Source organism: Metopolophium dirhodum, chromosome 8 (genome assembly GCF_019925205.1).
Source record: "Metopolophium dirhodum isolate CAU chromosome 8, ASM1992520v1, whole genome shotgun sequence".
Classification (NCBI taxonomy): domain Eukaryota; kingdom Metazoa; phylum Arthropoda; class Insecta; order Hemiptera; family Aphididae; genus Metopolophium; species Metopolophium dirhodum.
The window spans coordinates 26,605,395-26,621,377 of record NC_083567.1 but is presented as its reverse complement, the minus strand read 5'-3'; the positions used below and the strand labels follow the sequence as shown (position 1 = coordinate 26,621,377).

The following is a 15,983-nucleotide window of genomic DNA, read 5'->3' as shown; positions in this document are numbered from 1 at the left end:
GTCTAAAATTTACAAACTGGCTATTTTGAATTTTTCAAAAAAAATGCAACTACATTTTTACGATCGTTGGTAAAAAAAAATATTATAGGTACTGTACTAAATTTGTAGCGCAGTGGTCTACAAATAATTAAAAAATAAATAAAATATATTTAAATGATTAGATAGTTATTATTTCATTTGCCAGGTGTGTCTGTTATACATTGAATAGGTTCATAAGCACAGTAAAAAAAAATTTTCTAAATACGCCTTTATAGAGGCCGCTAACGAACTATTGAAATAGTGCAGGTACGAGCCCTTCCCATTTCAACCCTACATCCAGTCAAATTCGAATTTAGTTAACGTTCTATTTGATTTACCTCTGACAGCCGCTAATTAGTATATTTAATACTGCGTGGTCTGAGATTTGAGAAACTGCAGACTTACTTAGTATGATAAAATTGTACTTCCAAATTAAAATACAACAACAACAATATATCAAGCTGTGGCTCAACTTTCGTTGTTTTGTTAATATAGGGACGGATCGTGTGTATTCTGTAGGACACCAGCCACGAAAACAACAGACTCTGATCCAATTTCCGTGGGTAAAGCTGAGCCCACAAGATATTGCAAGTAGACTTCAACTGTTTCCTATATTTGTATGCAATTGTATATAAAAAATAATACAAAAAATACATGATATTATGTGTAGACACGACATAAGATTTTTATCATTTCATAAAATACATTTACGAATACGTTATTAAGATCCTTGTTACTATAGTAATATAATGTAGTATACGGTAGGTAAGTAAATGTTATGTATGTTAGATACCAACCTATATACATAAAAATGAATGAATGTTTGTCTGTCTGTCTGTCTGCATGTCCTTTGGTTGCCATGGGTTTTGAAGCTGTTATAATAATAATTATTGGTTGCTGGGCAACGAAGTGCACGGGGTCATTCGGTACAGGGGTAGATTAGACCTCTGGGCAGGAGGTAGGCTAATTTAAAAAGGGAGAGGACCAACCCCGGGAGGTGCTCAAACAGGGATTTTGAGATTTCCGATGGAAATTTTTGTTCATAAATGGTCACCATGAGTTTTGAAGCTACTATAATAATAATTATTGGTTGCCGGGCAACGAAGTGCACGGGGTCAGCTAGTTATATATATTATATTATAATACACCATGCATAATAATATGATGGATTGGCATTTATATTTGCTAAAGACAAATCTACCATAATGACATTTTATATTATGTGTTATCGATAGTTGAACAATACATTTTAAATATACATATATATATATATATATATATATTAATAGCTGAATTACCCGGCGTTGCCTTGAAAAATAAATTGTGGTGGTTCAACTCCTTTTGGGTGTAACTCGCCGTTGAAGAAATGTATTTTTAAGTGTAAACGATATTATGTTTTAATTTATAGCCATCCCGCCCTGCGTTTTCCGTGAAATTCGCTTGTGATTATGCGAGCAGTATATTATCAGATAGGCAATCTTTGTGCGATAGATTTCGGATCCCGCGTGGTGCGTTCGTAAGTGTATAATTAAACTAAGTATCAAAGTTATAGGTAAAAAGTTTGTCGTTTTTACTTTGTCCAACCTACGGCAGAATGGATACAATTTATACAAAATCCTAACATTACTTAACCGTATTAAAATCCAATGAACAAAAAAATCAACCAAACATTGGTATGTATAGATAAAGAAGAAAAAGAAAAAGAAAAAGAAAAAAGTAAAGAAAAAAATAATGCAAAAAATGTACTATTAAATACTATTATTATTTTTCTATAATAATTCAACTTACAGGCTATAATAAATAATAACAATATAAAATATCCAGACTGACAAACCGTCTCCGCTCAGAATCGTTTTTCTTATATAATAATATTATATCATTGAATTCAAATTTAACACCGTTCATTACAGTGACCTACTTGTTACCTACTGTACAACAGAGCGACATCCCCTTACCCGCTTTTTTTAAATTTATTTTGTACATATTATTATTTAATAATTAAAAACTCAAACATTTTATATCGTCTTATAAATATGGTATATTTATTTAATAAAGAATAATTGGATGGTAGGGGGGCTTTGCCCCCGTGGCTCTGTTTTCTGAAAATTATCTGGACCTTCCCCATGACAAATTCCTAAATACGCCACTGGTGTATAATATAAACTTGAGTATTATGTAACCGTCTACCAGTTATATTTCATGTAGGGACTTTCCACACCACCTATACTTTAAGTAAATTGAGATTTTTACTTATGGGAACAATATTATATTTTCTTAAAATTAAAAATTAATAAAAATTCTGCAATGACGTCATATTATATACACGATTACACGCGTAGGTATTGTATTCAAATCCTTTATTATAGTTTAAGAATGATAAATTATTACGATAAAACACACCCTATTATCATTGAAGTATTACCAGAGGTCAAATAGTTTGTATCGTACATTATATTATAATTTATACCCATATAATCTAACAGTCAATTTATTACGTTTTTATAATATGAAAAAAAGCGTCATTCTTATCGGCAACAAATTGTATTTAATCGCCGCGCTGTTAAGTACCAGCTATTTTGAGGTAAATGGAATCGAACTCAAAATATTTCCCCTTCAAATTTAATGAGATAATAGGTAAATGAAATTCTGTCAAAAATACAGTCACGATTAACGGCTATCTATGTTTTTTGGACACCGCCTACTTATACCGCAGCTGCAGTGTTGTAGTAGTATTATAGTAGTCTAGTATTTATTATATCATAGTTAGGTACGTCAATATTATTATACAAACAAATTGCATTTCTTTACGCACATAATATAATTACGAGGTGTTAGTGGGAGGGACCCAGACGTGGAGTGGGAGAGCTCATATTACAGAGCCACAGCGTTTTTGTGATTTGGACGCTGAATGAATAACGCGTAACTCGAAAAAATAAAATAACTATTTCTTTATTTAGACATTTATATATTTTTTTAAAGGTATTTATAGTTAATATACTTGTACATACTGCAGAGTATTGATACTGTGTTAAGAGTTTTTTCGGTTTCGATCAATACTTTCTTAGTGATATATTGAATCGCGAGTGAATAACAATCGCCAGGTATTGAATAAAAGAAGGTAAGTTTACGATCACTGCACATTCGTGGAAAACTGTATTATGATGCCCCACTAATCCAAAAAATTCTCTCAATATCAAGTTTACTGCCCTAACTATTTCATCGATTTTGCCACGAACGCCTTGAGTATCATTAATTATGCACTCAGCCTGTGTAACTCAGTTGCTTCTATAAACCCTGGCTCATATATTATGGTACTCGAGTTTTTATGAGTTTCTACCGTTTCTGGCATAGGGATTCACCTAGATAGCTATAAATAAATAAATAATATCAAACAATTGGGAGTAGGTACTATACTTTATTATGATGCTCATGGCCAAACTGGCAAGTTAAATTAATATTATATGAAGGGCAATTATTGCAAGTTTGAAATGTATCACATAATATTATTATGATGTACAAAACAACCAACTTTATTAGAGAAGACCATATTTAAAATATATATTGAGTTTCCATTGCTTTTGGTGCATTATTTATTGAATTGTTTTTTTATGTTATTTTCTTATGGCGATCTATAAATAATATATTCTCGTTTAGAATTAATTAAGTCATGATTTGAATTTATTAATTATTACAGATTCATTTAAAATGTTTACGAAATCAATTGTATTTATCACGTTGGCTTACATCCACCTTTCTTATTGTAAGTATAATTAAGTGTAAACATAAATAATAATTTATTTGATACCTATGCAATAACAAACTGTAAATGTACGCAAATTAATTTAAAAACTTAATTTGCTAAGAATTAATGTTAATAATCTATTAATTAGATGATAGTAATAAAATATTGTTGAAATTAGGACAATTATGAATTTTTTTATATAAATAACTGTGTAATTTTAACTAATTTATTTAGATAAATAATTGTTAAGCACCCATATATTTTTGTTGAATAATGTAACATGAAAATTGAGAACCACTCTTTTTGAGCTATATATTGAACTTTAGTTTCTCAAAAGCTTTTATGAAAACGAAAAAAAACATGGATTTACAAGTTTTACAAGTTTTATTTTCCATAGTTGCCCGTTATCTAGTAGATCCTCTACGGAGTTTTATAGGACTACGTTTAGGAACACTGAGAAGTAAAGTTCTTCTCAACCTCCTCCTCCACCGTGGGTCAGCCATGGGAACGTGAATGGTGGACAGTGACCATAATTTTTTTAATTCGCACCATGTCCCCCTCTCTCAATATAGGCCATCAGTCTGTGGGATGGATTGGATAAAGTACTTATTATTGTTCTGTACATAGTGCAAACTAATCTTTAAACTTTTCTGAAATCCAGGTCCATGTCGCCATTTCGAATTTGGGGTCGAAACCCGGGGCGATCGTTTGTGCTTTGTTAGTGCACGAATAACTACGAATAACTTTGGAAGAGATAAAGCACTAACGACAGGATAAAAAGCAGTAACGTGCACTAACGAAGCACAAACGAATAAAATTTGTTTGGACCCAAAATTCGAAATGGGGGTACTAGAATGCCCTGTACGAAATGCGAATAACTTTGGAAGGTATAAAGCACTAACGATGGGATAAAAAGCACTAACGAAACACAAACGATCGACCCGGGTTTGGACCCCAAATTGGAAATGGGGGGTGCCAGTGACATGTATCTCTGAAATCCCTAAAAATAATTTTAGATATTACTGTTAAAATCGGTTGTTCAGTTATTCAGTTTATAAACTACAAATATACTGACAATGACTTTTAAATTATATTTTAAATTTTAATATGGATTATAGAAATCCATTTAATGTCGTTTGTTTAAATTTTGTTTGTCTGATAAATTATTGAATGGTTAATGTGATTGGTGAGTTGTTCATAAAGTAACATATGATCATAATAATACTAGTCTTATCACCTCAAAAAATAGGGGGTTTTGGTACTACCAGTTTTTCAATACAAGTTTGCCACTAATAGGTAGGTACATACGTGATTATTTTATACAATTTATACAATTTCGATTTGTAATGTCCATACGCTCATCTGTTTTATAAAACTATGTTATAACTATATATACTATCTTAAATCATATATAATATGTTAATACTTATGTTTTTACTTTATTTATAAAAATTACAAAGTCAACTCACATTGTCGAAAAACGTCGAATCACGATGAAATAATTGATTTGATTTTACACACTATAATATATATTGTAATGAAATGTAGACATTATAGAATTATAGATTTAACTGTAAAATAAATTGAAGTATAATAAAACAACAAAACGTTACCACAGATAATTATAGTGTTTTGCTGTAAATAAAATCATACTACATTGGCAAATATTTTATGTGTGAGCCTTCTTCGCTATACTTAAACGATTTAAATAATAAAATATTATTCTGTAAGTATAGGCACCACGGAGGATGATGGCAGGATGAATGTAGTCAAACCGACAGTCGACAAAGTAAGGGAAGTAATACAGTCCGTTTCCGGCGTCGGTGGGTCATATAATACTGCAGAGTCAAACTCTGGGTACACGAATCCGGTGAAACCTTCAGTGTCGGGAACAGCAGTACCACAACCAGGACCATCGACAACCTCAGAACCAGTTACCACGGCTGGTTGCCCGGAGCAACTATCGCAGACCTATCGGCCAGAATCCTGTAGTTGTTCGTATAGTGTCGAAAACGTTTGTGAAGCTTGATGCTGGCCATGTTGTTCATCGTGATTGAATCTTCCGTGGTTTTCGTAAAAACTTCATCCAAACACAAGATACCAAATTATATTTAATATTATGTCACAATAATTACACTGTTTTTATAATTTTGTCCAAAACAGAGGACAAACTGTGTTTCACGTTAGCCAATAACAATTATTTCGATTGTACATACAGTTCAAATATTATATGGGACTTATTTTACCTATTTTAATCAACTTTATTTTTTCATTTTCTCTGAAGTCTGCACACTGCAGTGGTAGACCACCACTTTATGTAGCAATACCAGTGAACGTGACTTAGCATTTTTATTTTTAAGTTTAAACTCAAAACCGGGTAAATTCGACAATTGTTGAGGAGATACGATTATTTATTTTTAAAATTATAAAATCAGATATCGGAAAATTTAAAAGTTTAATATTCTATGAATATGTAGGTACAATGTTCTATACTCGAAACTAATGGAAAAGCTGTTCCCGCTGCGTCGTCGGTTAAGACAGAAAAATGTACTATATACACAAAATATCAATAAAAAATATTTTTAACAGGTTAATCTCATAGTATAATCATCAATTAATATTTTAACACTTTATAATTGTAATATTACGGTTTTTTTTTTTTGGGGGGGGGGAGGGGCTGGTCTGTCGTGGTGGTTGGTCGCAGTCACTAATGGGTATTGCGTACAATCATCGTACGTTGTAAATAGTTTCCGGATGTACGACTACCCGGGTTTTTAGTGTCAAATCCTAGCCCCACATACATGTGTTCTTCAACAATCTTGACCCTCTTCAAAATGCTAATGGCCATAGTTTCCGATGCTTGATTTGCTAAAAAAAAAACGTTTTCCTGAACTGCAAGTACGTGACAAATCAAAAACTAATGATTTTATAGCTATAGGCTAGTTTTTACGTTAGAAAGTGTATTATATTTTACTGGTATTATGCTCACGACGAAATATTCATTAAGATGGAGTAGTATTTTATTAACCGATTGCAATTCAGATTAGTTAGAATTTCCAAACTAATCCTGGCCCCCCCCACACGAACCACCTGTTCAGTGGGGCCCATCATCTTTTCAAAGAAACAAATAATATAAAAAAAAAAAAAATCATACTTTATTAATAAGCTATATTAATATATATTAATATATATTAATGCTGTATAGAAAGGTGTTTTGAAGGTTCGAACAAACGCAATTAACGCAACCCACTGATCAGATCGAATGCGATGAACGTTTTGGAAAAATGAATTATTTAGCATCACAGTGCACAGCACAGTCCTTCGCCGAATATGCGGCGAATTGTGAGATGAATGACTGGTAGCCGGTCGGAGGCTTTTGTCTTTTGATAATCTAGTGAACGTGAGCGCTTCCGGTGGGTCTGTCTAATCGCCCTAATTTATAGTTATTATTCCTAGGCACGTTAATGACATCGGCGATCTATAGTGAAGCACGCACGCTTGCAAAGACGAATAGAGGACAACACTTTTGGCCGCGGTAACCAGCCAAGGGGATCGAATGCAAATATGACGGTTGCGTGCCACAACGGTTATCTATTTTGGCAACTTTATTGTGTTTTGTTAATCGCCGTTGACCGCGATGTATGCAAATTTTTCACGAAGGGCGTAAACGTTCCCAGTTCTATAAATCCTTAACCCCGTGGGCCATCGAACATTAGTCGTCCGTCTGTGATTCAAAATAATCTTTGTGTCATTAAACCAATAACGCTCGTACACAAGTAATATTATTATCATACAAAACGGTTTTTCCCGTTTTCGCGCCAGCAAGTCAATATGAACGTGAAAATTATTGTAATCGCATTGTTCGCAGTTGTGACGCTCCTCCAGATTTACCACTGTAAGTATGATATCATATGTATTGTTTGATTTAATATTTAGTAGAAAAAAATCAATAATACTATTTGACATTTGTTACGGCACCGTATAATAATAATATTAAATCCTTATACATAGTAGAACATTATTGACCAATAAATAAAAATATAAATGCGCACGATGCTAGTTTTCGGCTTCGTCTAAATATTGCTATAATGTATAAATCGTAGTTATTAGTTTAAAATTCGAGCAAACTAAAAAAAAAAATGTATCACCAAACGTCTTCAAATCATACCGTAAAATAGTCAACAGGTATTTTGTATTAGACCAAACGACTACTTTTATTGATAATAATTATCACTTGTGGTGATCCAACGCCCGGCTATGGAATACTTATCTATTAGAAATCCCCCCCCCCCCCCATAGATAACTAATACCGTAATTAGGCCCCCCTGAGTTCCAACGAAATTACACTGCCTGCATTAATTTCGTATACAACATTATCATTATTGTTGTATATCGTACATCGATACACTACTATAATTGTCAATATAATAATTATCTTCCTTATTAACATTATATATGATAATAATGTAGGTACGCGGGGGGGACTGTCCACCGCGTACGCAGCCAGTCGGCACGCACACGCCAATCGACGTTACGGTTCAGATTAAACTAATATTATACGTCTTCAATAAATTATAATAATATCGTACACATTTGTGTTGTTTATTCCTAATAGTAGAATACAACAATTATTGTAATATATTTTACATCGTTTATAGGACAGTTTTACTGTAACGCCTTATTATGTGGACATTTCACAATTGATTCGATTACACGACATATATATAATATATAACATTGATGTATTAATTATATTTTGTAATTTTATTAGACTGATAAGTTAAGCATGAAAATCATAATTTTATCATAATAATTATACACATTAATTGTTATTGTTTAATTATTATTTATTTTAAATTTCAATAAATCCGTGAAAATAAAATAAGTTCCACTATAACTCGTTTCAATACCGGGACAGTTAATATTATTATGATTCATAATAGGAAAAAAAAAGATAAAGTATAACTAGTAATAGTTAGTAATAACTAGTGCACTGACTTAATAAATGCACTAAAAGTCTCACTGTCTCTATCACTAATAAATTTAACCATACACTAACCATAAATTATTTATGGTTTAATTAAATTACATTATTGACTATTATTAATGAAAAATATTAACTAAAATGCTCTATAAAAATTCAAAATATGCGTTTAGAAAAAATTTAATCTTTTAACTAAAAAAATTGCAAAAATATTAACTAAAAATGTTGAGTATTTGATAACGAAAATGTGAATTTTATATTCCACTTACCGGGCATACGATTAATTTAACTAGAAAAATTAAGCAAATGTATGAACGATCTTGCTCTAGTATGAATTTTATACCTAAGCATTAATTTACGAACTTCGTTGTACTTATTAGATACGTTTTTACATTTTGTTCCTAGGTAAACCAACACATCGGTTTGTTAGAGAAACTAAAGACGAAGATGAGGGTAGAACCAATAAAATAAAAGAATTTCTAAGTCAGTTATACGGAGGCTCTACTTCTCAGTCACAACCGTCTTCCACACAGCCAGATTCATCAACACCATATCAGCCAGGGTCGTCTGCATCAAATTATCCAGATCCATTAACATCACCTTTGGTGGAGACCCCATCTGAGCCCGAATCATACTGAGTTACAGCCTTCCATAGCGGCTGAAGAAAGAAGCACTTCTTAGTCTGGACTTCAATTTACCGTGTATCAAAACCAAATTCTTCAATCAATGAACCATTTTTTAACACATACATTTTAACTTCACTGGTGCATCTGGTACTGGTCCAGGCCGATGAGCAGTGTCTAACCCAGAATACATCAAATATAATATACCTATTAATAAGAACAAAATAATTTTGTAAAAAAAAAAAAAATAAACAAATTTGAATTTCCATCTGAATAATAGTAAAATAATAAATCATCTCTATTCAATCTAGAATAATCTATCTTATGTTATAGAGATATTTAATATTTTAAATTCTGCAAAAAAAGTTATAAGTTATCTATGTAACTATATTTTAGATCCCAAGCAGAGTGATAAAGGTATTGGTTTTACAATTATGTCTTTCCTTTGTTATACCTTTTGGATCTGTAAAAAGCATTTTTATTGCTCCTGTCTTTGATAATGATGGTGGTTATTGGTAAAATATTGTATCTATTTTGTACTTTGGAAAAAGTTAAAAATAAAAAGTTCTTATTACTTTCAATATAACAAAAAAAAATATATATAATATATTATATTAACATTACCGAAAAAAACCGGAATATGTACGCAAAACGAGTTTTTCACAAAATCGATTTTCTATAGTAAAACAGTTATTTTCTGTTAATCAAAATATTTTGTTCTTAGTGAAATTTGATGAAAATATCGAAAAACAATTACAACTTTTTTACAAACTTTTAAAGTTATGATATTTTGTACTTAATTCATCAAAATGAAAATGGAAAATGAAATAAAAATTTGCAAATAGTTTTATAATTTTTTAATAGTCGTCAACTTTTCAAATTTAATTGTTGATGCTAGAAAATATTATAACCTAACCTGTTTTTACTGAAACAAAGAAAAGTTAAACATAATACTACTATGATTCTTTGGATACGTTTGAAATTAAAATGTTGATGAAATTAAATATTAAAAAGACAAAAAGTCAATCATCGATTTTGATGAATTGAATTTTTACCTCAAAATCTGCCACTGCTTGTAACAATAGTTTATCGTTTCCATGTATTTTTTAGCTATAAATACTATTAAATAGATATTTTTTTGGTTAGGATATATTGGTATATATTTTGTTTACAAGTTATTTTGGTTAATCACAGATTATGAAAAATACACTGAATTAGTCATGAATTTGGATGTTGGTAATTTCTTTAGAATATTTATAGTAATATTTTTATAACTACCCACTTTCTTGTGCGAAAAAGGGCAAGGCCTGTTTTGATTTTTAACACACAACACGTTGTAACGGCGTAACGTATAGGCAATATAGGTACAACGTTTAAGTAGTACATTTTAATATTTTTTATATAATATTTTAGTCCTGAATTATTATATAATGATACCTATAGGTACTACAATATTTGAACGATTATCTGGATTTAAGTTGTATACCTAGTTTCTTTGTTGATCCGTCTCAGCAAAGTTCAAAATCCGTCTCTAATTTATTATGTTATTTCTTTCCAATTTGTTACTTTTTAGTTTTCTGTATTACATTGTATTGATGGATGGTAGACATTTAAAAATGACAAATCACTTTTTGTGGTACTATGCTTAGAAATATGATTACAATTTTGAATCTTGAATGTAAAAGTTAAATCTAAAGACTGTAATAATTTACATCCATTCAAGTACTTATTATACTCGTATAGTTTTTATAAATTAAGAAATTTGATTGTAATAATATTTGTACGAAGTTATAAAAACTGAATTATCAAATTATCAAATTAGATTATAATCATATTAGTCACTATGGTTATAATATCATAAAGCCCCTATCAAATTATGCCCAATATCTTTTAAACCTATATTATCATGAACTATATATATCTATAGTTTAATAATTCAAAAAGTACTCGATTAAATTTCAGTACATTAAAATTGTTAGCGAAATTGCCTGCCTAACCATTTATTATATAAAAGAAGTACAGCTATGTTTATCAATATATCATATCTGCAAGAGATCTTTTCCAGGGTCCCTAACCACCAGAAACTGAAGTTCAGTCAACCGCATTCCGGCTAGAAAAGGAAACGCTTATTCTAGCAATTTCTACAGAGATAATAGAAATCATACACAAATTATACGCAGAGTTAGTTTTAAGTCAATATCTGAACCAATTCCCCTACTCAAGTTAATTTAACCTGCAATACCAGATTATATGAAGTATCCATGTAGAATAAAAGTTTCAAAAAAGAATTTTTTATGGAACTAAAATCCTATTGCGACAACACTGTTAGTTTTTGTATGCGTTCACGGAAAATCACCTGAATGTGTGTAGTGTGTACCTACCAATAATTGTATGACACCATTGGCACCTGTTGTACATTGTTGGTGTGAAATCAGAAAAAAAATTGTTTTATAAATATTATATAATATAATACAAAATATCAATATTATAAATTGCACAGTTCAAATTCGTATGATCTATCGATATTATACATAATATTTTTAACTTACAATTAATTATATTGTATTATAATTCCTATTGAAGTATAATAGTATTATAAGTGTAATTAATTTTATCGATATTTTTGATTAATTTTTTTGTTCTTTTAAATTATACAATAATAAACGGACGATACGTCTGTATTAAGACTACGATAAAATACAAAATTATATACTTTAAACTATTCGACGTGATAAATAAAATGCATAATATCCTGATACAACGTAATACAATGACAAAATAATAATGTAATATGGTATAAATTAATATAACTATTATTATTAGGTCTACATACTTATGTTTAACGTAAGATTAAGCAATAATTAGTAAAAAAAAAAAAAAAATTGTGCATATCACTTAGCCATACAAAGATCCATAGTATAGAATATAATATAATTTATTTTGACATGATTTGTCCCAAATTAAGTGATTCTTAAACTTTTGCCTACATGCTATTTATAATTTAGGTACCTAGCTAGGTGAAAATAATAATCATTGTAGTACACCTTGCAATGACAAACTAAAGACTAAAACACAACGCGCAGCTTTATGTATGAGCGTACCGATATTATAAACAAAATAATAATATAATGCATAAAATATACTTAACAATATACGCACGGTATTTGTTGGCTAAATCGCTTCTTAATAACATTATTAAATATAATAATGGCCCTAATTTCTTGTCATGGCATTTCAATATATATTTTAATTACATTATTATAGTTTATATATACGTTACGTTACCTACCTATCGACTAAAATATTATTTAAATAAGATCTAGGTACGCAATATTATAATAATAATATGTTCTGATACAATGTATAATAAAGATAACAATAATAATAATAATTAATTGATAATTAAGCGATCAATTTATTAAAAGCGTGCTCTGTATATAATATTAGGGCTTAACGTGAAACTGCGTACTAACTTTACCGCGTATACAATCATACCGAGCTCGTAACCCTAACTCGTAGACGTATCGTATATAATAGTCGCGAATACATAATAATATTATAGTAGGTACCTAAATAGGTGGAGGCGACGACTTGAATGCCGGTCGCGGGACGTGGTCGTACAGTGGGACTGCGTTCTGTAAAAACAATAATAATAATAGTTTCTAAAAAAAAAAAACATACACACAATAAAAAACGAGACCAGACGCATACGGACAAACCGGATGGGTCCTCGTCGGTGACCATACAGAGTGATATCGATGTCGTCGTCGTCGCCGTGATAGTGCATGCGAGTATTGCGAGTGGTATATAAATATTCTTGTATAGTACATATAGTGATAATATAGTGATCGTTGAGATATTTTATCGACGAGTTGCACGCTATAATATAGTGATCGAAAGCAGCATAATATTGTGATAACGACCAAGTGTGCGACGAGTGGAAAGCGTTATGGTGCGGTACAGTACGAAACGGATGTAAATGATAAACATATATTATTATAATAATGTCAGGTGATGATTTTTTATTTTGGAGTGCCCTGATAAATTTTTCCGAATGAAACGCCCGGAATGGAACTGTTAGGATTAGTTTCATAATAATAATAATAATTGTGTGCCCAAAATATTGCACAATATACATATATTTAAATTAAATTAAAATTTATACTCGAATGTGGATAAAATTATGATCAATAACAAGCGGTGATATTTCGATTGTTGTCATCACTGATATTTATAGAATTTAGAATGTTATAACATAAATAAAATATTTGTTCAATAGCTAGTGATGGTCGTAATTGACTTTCGCATCGCGATATCATTTCGACACCTACTGCAGTACCTAGTCAGTAATATTATATTATTATGCTAATATTGGTTATAAATTGTGTTTTGCTTATCGTGTTGGTGATGTTTTACAATATATATATATATATATATTAGTCTATACAACAGGAACGAAAATAATTGCCAGTGTGTGTGTTTTTAGCGTCCATAACTATATGCAATAACTACTGTATAATATTGTTTTGCAGTTTTCAAACGATTGTGTAGCACCGATATAGTTACAAAATTATTAAAATGGGACGTCGCCGCTCGGCTGCCACAGTCGCCTTACCACTTGCTCCACGGCTTCCGGCCAACCCACCGGGCCTTGATCATGTCGGACGCCTTTTCGGCGATCATCACCACCGGAGCGTTGGTATTTCCGGAAGTAACGGCCGGCATGACAGATGCGTCGACCACTCGCAGCCGGTCGACGCCGTGCACGCGGAGCTCCGCGTCGACGACGGCACCCGGGTCGCTTGGTGGTCCCATCCGACAACTTCCGGCCTGGTGGTTCTCAGGTCCGGTGTTTCGGCGCACCGCACACTCCCAGTACGCGTCGCATCCAAACTCCAGGTCCTCGCAGCCCATCGCCGGCGTCCGGTCCAGTTCCATGCCATACTTGCGGAGTGCGGGTGTCTCGGACAACTTAACCGCGATCTTGATGCCTTCCACCAACACAGCCACGTCGTCGGGATGGCTCAGGTACCGGGCGTAGATGGCCGGGTGGGCGAGCGGATCGGACGACTTGAGCTTGAGCTGGCCGCGGCTCTTGGGATGCAACACAGCCGGTATCATGTTGATGGTTCGCCGGCCGTCGCCAACGCCGCTGCCCGACTTTTCGCCCACCTGGCCGGTCTTGGCACAGTCGGCCAGGTAACCACCGAAGAAGAACTGCAGGTCGGGGTTGTCATCGGCAGGATTGACGTACTTGGACGGAAGTACGGCGGTCACCTCGGATATGCCAGTGCCGGACATGAGCCCGTCCCGGAACAGCAAGTACTCCATGGCCGTGGCCCAGTTCAGTGGCGTCGTTGACGTGTCGTTGATGCGGAAGTTGACAAAGAACGCCACGTGATTGTGGAGGTTCCGGCCGACTCCCGGCAGATCGTGCACGACTGGCACACCGACGGCACGCAGGTCATCTTTGGGCCCGACGCCCGACAGTAGCAGTAACTGCGGCGAGGCGACTGCGCCACCTGACACGATTACTTCTTGCCGTGCACCGATCGTCATCGTCCGTCCGTCCGTATACACCTCCACTCCATACGCCGCCTTCTTCTTGGGGTCGATGAGCACCCGGGTCACAGTGGCGTTGAGCATCACATGCAGGTTGGCCCTGTCCTTGGCCGGCCTTAGGAACGCCCGGGCCATGCTGTAACGTGAACCGTTCTTGGACATGGTCTGCGCGATTGCGAAACCCGTGTGCAGGGCACCGTTCAGGTCACGCACCTGGTAGCCGAGCTCCAGACCGGCCTGTAGGATGGCGTGCGACAGCGGTGGGTGGTATGGGAACTGGCCGACCGGCAACGGGCCGCCGACTCCGTGGTAACCGGCGTCCATAGTGGTCGCCTGGTGGTTGTCCTCAGACTTAAGGAAGTACGGCAACACGTCCTGGTAGCTCCATCCCGGATTTCCCATCTTGGCCCAGCCGTCGAAGTCGTGCCGGCTGCCCCGCATGTACATCATGCCGTTCATCACGCTCGTGCCACCCAACACCTGTTGAACAACATGACGTGTCGTTAATAATAATGATAACAGTAGTAATATTATTTAGTGAAACATATTTATTTTATATTTTATTTAGAGTGGGTGAGTATTTGTTGCACAAAAAAATACTGTTTGGACGAATAATTGTTAAGTATGAATACTGAATAAGGTTAGTATAGGTAAATCAATTTATACATTGTATAGTTATGTAAATTAGCAATTGAAAATAATAAACCAACTAGTAATAACATACATAGTAAATAATAGACTTTCAATAGATATCTGTCAATAATCTAATATAGTAACATAATTAATATCAAAGTCCATATTATATCACTGACAAAGGTAATTTCACTAATTTAAACGGTATAAATGATAAAAACCTAAACGAACTTTTTTTTTTTGATTAAATTATTACACACGCACAAACAACTACCACCAAAGATAGAATTACACTTGATACGAGGGCGTATATTGGGCGTAATATTGGGCATCTTAGTTTGACTAAAACCAGTTTAATAGGTACCTACTAGATAGAATGTGTATATGTATATATTTGAATCTGTTTCCAGCGTTGAGACAA

The 15,983-nt window shown here is 33.4% G+C and overlaps 3 protein-coding genes across 4 annotated transcripts in view; 2 read left to right on the top strand and 1 right to left on the bottom strand.

Moving 5' to 3' along the window:
- The window catches only part of LOC132949851 (uncharacterized), a 98,350-nt gene extending 97,737 nt beyond the window's left edge, over nt 1-613 (top strand). The window contains exon 15 of the mRNA XM_061020931.1: nt 514-613. Within this exon, the coding sequence (XP_060876914.1) occupies nt 514-613 (100 nt within the window). The remainder of the gene's footprint in view (nt 1-513) is intronic.
- A 6,841-nt stretch (nt 614-7,454) lies between these two features.
- Nucleotides 7,455-10,120, top strand: LOC132950843 (uncharacterized). The gene is made up of 2 exons (XM_061022433.1): nt 7,455-7,655; nt 9,150-10,120. Exons 1-2 carry the CDS (start codon nt 7,592-7,594, stop codon nt 9,380-9,382), a joined length of 297 nt encoding a protein of 98 aa, XP_060878416.1. The 5' UTR covers nt 7,455-7,591; the 3' UTR covers nt 9,383-10,120.
- Nucleotides 10,121-11,850: 1,730 nt separating this feature from the next.
- LOC132950157 (glucose dehydrogenase [FAD, quinone]) overlaps nt 11,851-15,983 on the bottom strand; it is a 41,057-nt gene continuing 36,924 nt past the window's right edge. The window contains exons 4-5 of one of the 2 annotated variants that reach the window (XM_061021406.1): nt 13,983-15,409; nt 11,851-13,002 (exon numbers count right to left, since the gene is read on the bottom strand). In XM_061021406.1, coding sequence (XP_060877389.1) covers nt 13,002; nt 13,983-15,409 — 1,428 coding nt within the window. In that variant the 3' untranslated portion in view covers nt 11,851-13,001. Of the gene's footprint in view, nt 13,003-13,302; nt 15,410-15,983 lie in introns of those variants that run through there. The other variant, XM_061021405.1, reaches the window with a different exon arrangement.